This window comes from Tasmannia lanceolata, unplaced genomic scaffold (assembly GCF_043159265.1).
Source record: "Tasmannia lanceolata isolate RefF3 unplaced genomic scaffold, GAP_Taslan_0.1 ptg000006l, whole genome shotgun sequence".
In the NCBI taxonomy this organism is placed as follows: domain Eukaryota; kingdom Viridiplantae; phylum Streptophyta; class Magnoliopsida; order Canellales; family Winteraceae; genus Tasmannia; species Tasmannia lanceolata.
This window is the reverse complement of record NW_027518683.1, coordinates 33,672,866-33,676,320: the sequence shown is the minus strand read 5'-3', so window position 1 is coordinate 33,676,320 and position 3,455 is coordinate 33,672,866. Positions and strand designations below refer to the sequence as shown.

The 3,455-nt window shown below is 44.3% G+C and overlaps 1 protein-coding gene across 1 annotated transcript; it reads left to right on the top strand.

Moving 5' to 3' along the window:
• Window positions 1–392: 392 nt before the first annotated feature.
• On the top strand, window positions 393–3,163 carry LOC143878944 (uncharacterized). The gene is made up of 4 exons (XM_077381160.1): window positions 393–956; window positions 1,095–2,489; window positions 2,577–3,093; window positions 3,147–3,163. The coding sequence occupies exons 1-4, from the start codon at window positions 393–395 to the stop codon at window positions 3,161–3,163; spliced, it is 2,493 nt and encodes an 830-aa protein (XP_077237275.1).
• The last annotated feature ends 292 nt before the right edge of the window (window positions 3,164–3,455 follow it).

Sequence of the window (3,455 nt, the reverse complement as noted above, 5' to 3'; positions counted from 1 at the left end):
CTGATGTTTTCATCAATTGTAATCCCAAATTTCTATCAATGAAAGTGTGTTTTCTGTTTCTCTTGTCATTATTTGATGAGAATAGTTTATCTTAATTATTAAATTTTTTAATCTAGTGTTTATATTTCCATATCAGGATTCTTGATTGAGCAGCCATTGCTCCTAAGAAAATCCTCGTTTCAAAATCAACCTGGTCCCGTCAGTCCGCTGATTCCAGGCTGAGTCATTTTTCTTCCTCACCAATTTCTTTTACCTCCCCTGCATTACCTTTCTCCAATCTCCAGGAAATCCCTTCGCCCGTCCAATTTACTCCTGAACAGATGGCTGAATCTGCAAACGCTATAGCTGAGATGAGTGAGATGATGAAGGCTATGCTTCAGCAGATGAATAACATGAATGAGGAGATAGCCCGTATGAAAAATGATAGAGAGTCTACCTCCAAAGAGCATGTGGCTCAGCACCCTTCAATAACACCTCCTCCACCTCTTGCAATGGCCAGGCCTGCGGTTTTGAATGTTGAAGATGATATCGAGGACGAACAGTATGCAGAACATAATTGTCTCCCTCATCTGGAGAGAGACAATGAAGGAAGAGTGATGGCAGACAGAATAGACAAGCTAACTAAGGAAATGGAGAACATCAAGTTCCAAGGCCCGAAAAAGCTAAATATGGCCGATTTCATGATATATCCAGGAGTCACACTGCCTCCTAGATTCAAAGTGCCGGATATGGATAAATACGATGGGACAGGTTGTCCTAGAAGCCATTTGATGTCCGTGCTTCCACTTCTGCAACAGCATGGTCTATCTCCGGAGCAGGTTGCTCTTTTGTTTCCCAGATCTTTGATCGGAGTGGCTAAGAAATGGTTCTTGAGCCTAAAGTCTGAAGAGATCCGAACCTTGGAAGATATTGCCAATAGGTTCGTCGAACAATTCTCTATGGAAGAGGGGATCGACGTAACCAAGAGGGATCTTAAGGCTTTGAAACAAGGCCATAATGAAACTTTTACTTCCTTCATCCGCAGATGGAGAAGGAAAGCCGCACAGATGACTCATCGTCTGGCAGATGAGGATCAAATTAAAATTGTTGTGAAGAATTTGTCTCCACAATATTATCATCACATGGCCATCCAGTACTTCCTTGATTTCAATCACCTCATCAAGACGGGAACCCAAATAGAAGATGCACTGTCTAAGGGTTTGAGATCGAGAGTTCCTTCTGATTCAAGAGAAGGAAAAAGACCTATGGTTGCACCTAAAGAGGTTCACAATATGAATACTGCCCCGCCAACACGGAGAGTGAATTTTGGCGAAGGTCGCCCAGAGAGGAAAGAGCCAAGACGATTTGATCCTTTGCCGTATTCCTTGTCAGTAGCATTGAAGAAGCTGTTGAGAGACAAGAAGATTGAGCTGTTAGAGCCTAGGGAAGCTCTGAATCCTCTCCCGAGGTATTGGAGGAAGGATTACTACTGCGAATATCATCAGGGTGTCGGACATCTGACTGATAGATGTATGGCCTTAAAGCATAAGATCCAAGATATGATTGAGGCAAAGAAAATTTCTGTTGAAGCTCCTAATGTCACTCGCAATCCTTTGCCGACACATGCAACCCCTCCACCAAATGTTTATGCAATCCTTACTGAGGAAGTTGTTTTAGACTACTCCCGTATTTGCTCAGTAATCTCCGAGGAGCCGTACGTGCTGAGATGGGAAGAGGGAGACAGTGATACAGAAAATGAGAAGCCTTATGTATTGTCTGCTCGGGCTGAGGGATTTGCAGAACCAGCTGAATGTTCATATGTCCTCAGACATGAAGAAGAGAACAGCGAAAGAATCCCCTATGTTTTAAGGCTAGAAGATGAAGACTTATCACTTCTAGATGATCAATGTGATGAGCTCCGCCATGTCACACGTGGTGGACGAGTCTTCAAACCAGCTGACCTCAGAGTCGAAAATCCCACTGAGGTTGCAAGAGGGGTTGACCATCAGAAGCAAAAGCAGAAACTTGTTGAAGAGGAAGATAATAACTTGCTGAATCAGCTTAAGAAAACCCAAGCTAATGTTTCAATTTGGGGTTTACTGATGGCGTCGCCGAAGCACAGACAGGTTGTGCTCCATGAGCTGAATTCATCCCAAGTATCAGTTGAGATTACTCCTGATGAACTGGTCAGTTTAGTGGCCATAACGAGAGTTTCACAGGATTTGTCTTTTACTGACGAAGACCTCCCTCCAGAAGGAAGAGACCATGTTCGCCCTCTCCGAATCACCATAATTTGCAACAAAAAGAGAGTGCCGGAAGTCTTGATTGATAATGGGTCAGCTTTGAACGTTTGCCCATTAAATACTGCAACTACCTTAGGGTTTGAACCAACAGATTTCATACCATCTGAGCAAGGTATATTGGCATACGACGGCACTAGAAGGGATGTGATCGGGATATTAGCCACTGAGATCGAAATTGGAGGAGAGACTTTTGAAGTCGAATTCCAAGTGCTCGATATCAAGACCTCTTTCTTTCTTCTCCTGGGCCGACCTTGGCTGCATAAGGTCGGAGTTATTCCTTCGACGCTGCACCAGAAATTGAAATTCGTCAGGAATAACAGGGTGATTACAGTACGGGGAGATCCAGAGCCTGAAATTGGGCAGATAACTGCCGAATCAGTTGATGAAAGTGCCAAGGATGTCAGCTTGACAGGATTCTCATTAGAGGTCTCTACTATAACTATGGCGGAAGCCATGAAGGAGGAAATTATGTTTTTAACAAGCACCAATGTTAATGTCGCAAGGATGATGCGACGGTTTGGTTATATTCCGGGGGCTGGCCTGGGAAGAAACCTGCAAGGCCTGACTGAATGGCCATTAATGAAGGCGATGAATGGATTATTCGGGTTAGGGTATCAGCCTACCCGAAAGGAAGTCCAAGAGATGAAGGCATACATGTTAAAATGGGCTAATTGCCGCCGCCAGGGTTTCGAGTTTCCAATGGGACCGTTCAGCATGATTATGAATGGTAGATTCAGAAAGGAAGGGGCCGATTGTCCGTTTTACGGTTTTCCTGAGCCGTGGTGTGACGAGACTGGGAAGAAGCTGCCAGGTCTAGAGATTTTCTTTGCTGATGAATTGCCGAAGAACTTTTTCTTTGAGCAGATTGCAAAGGCAGTTGAATCAGAGAAGCAAGACTCAGATTGGGTTGATACATTTGAATCGGAGCTCTTAGAATCTTTGTTCCAAGTTGAGGCACCAGTCATTGCAATGATCGGAGGAGACGCACCCTTCATAAACCCAAGAAGCTCCATCACCCCAGCTGAGGGACCTCTGGATAACTGGACCTCACAGGTTATACCCCAAGTATTCTTTCAGTATAGTCCAGCCCCTTCAAAAGAGTCAGTCGTTTCAAAATTCGTGTCAGTTTCTGAGTCCGTCCCAGAGTCTGTCATTTCTAACTTTTCTTTTGAT

Excerpts from the sequence above, each read along its gene's own strand:
- LOC143878944 (XM_077381160.1), top strand. The coding sequence starts at position 393 with ATGAATGAGGAGATAGCCCGTATGAAAAATGATAGAGAGTCTACCTCC. Across the intron at positions 957-1,094 it reads CTATGGAAGAGGGGATCGAC|AATTTGTCTCCACAATATTA; the intron begins GTAACCAAGAGG and ends ATTGTTGTGAAG. Across the intron at positions 2,490-2,576 it reads CTTTTGAAGTCGAATTCCAA|AAATTGAAATTCGTCAGGAA; the intron begins GTGCTCGATATC and ends ACGCTGCACCAG.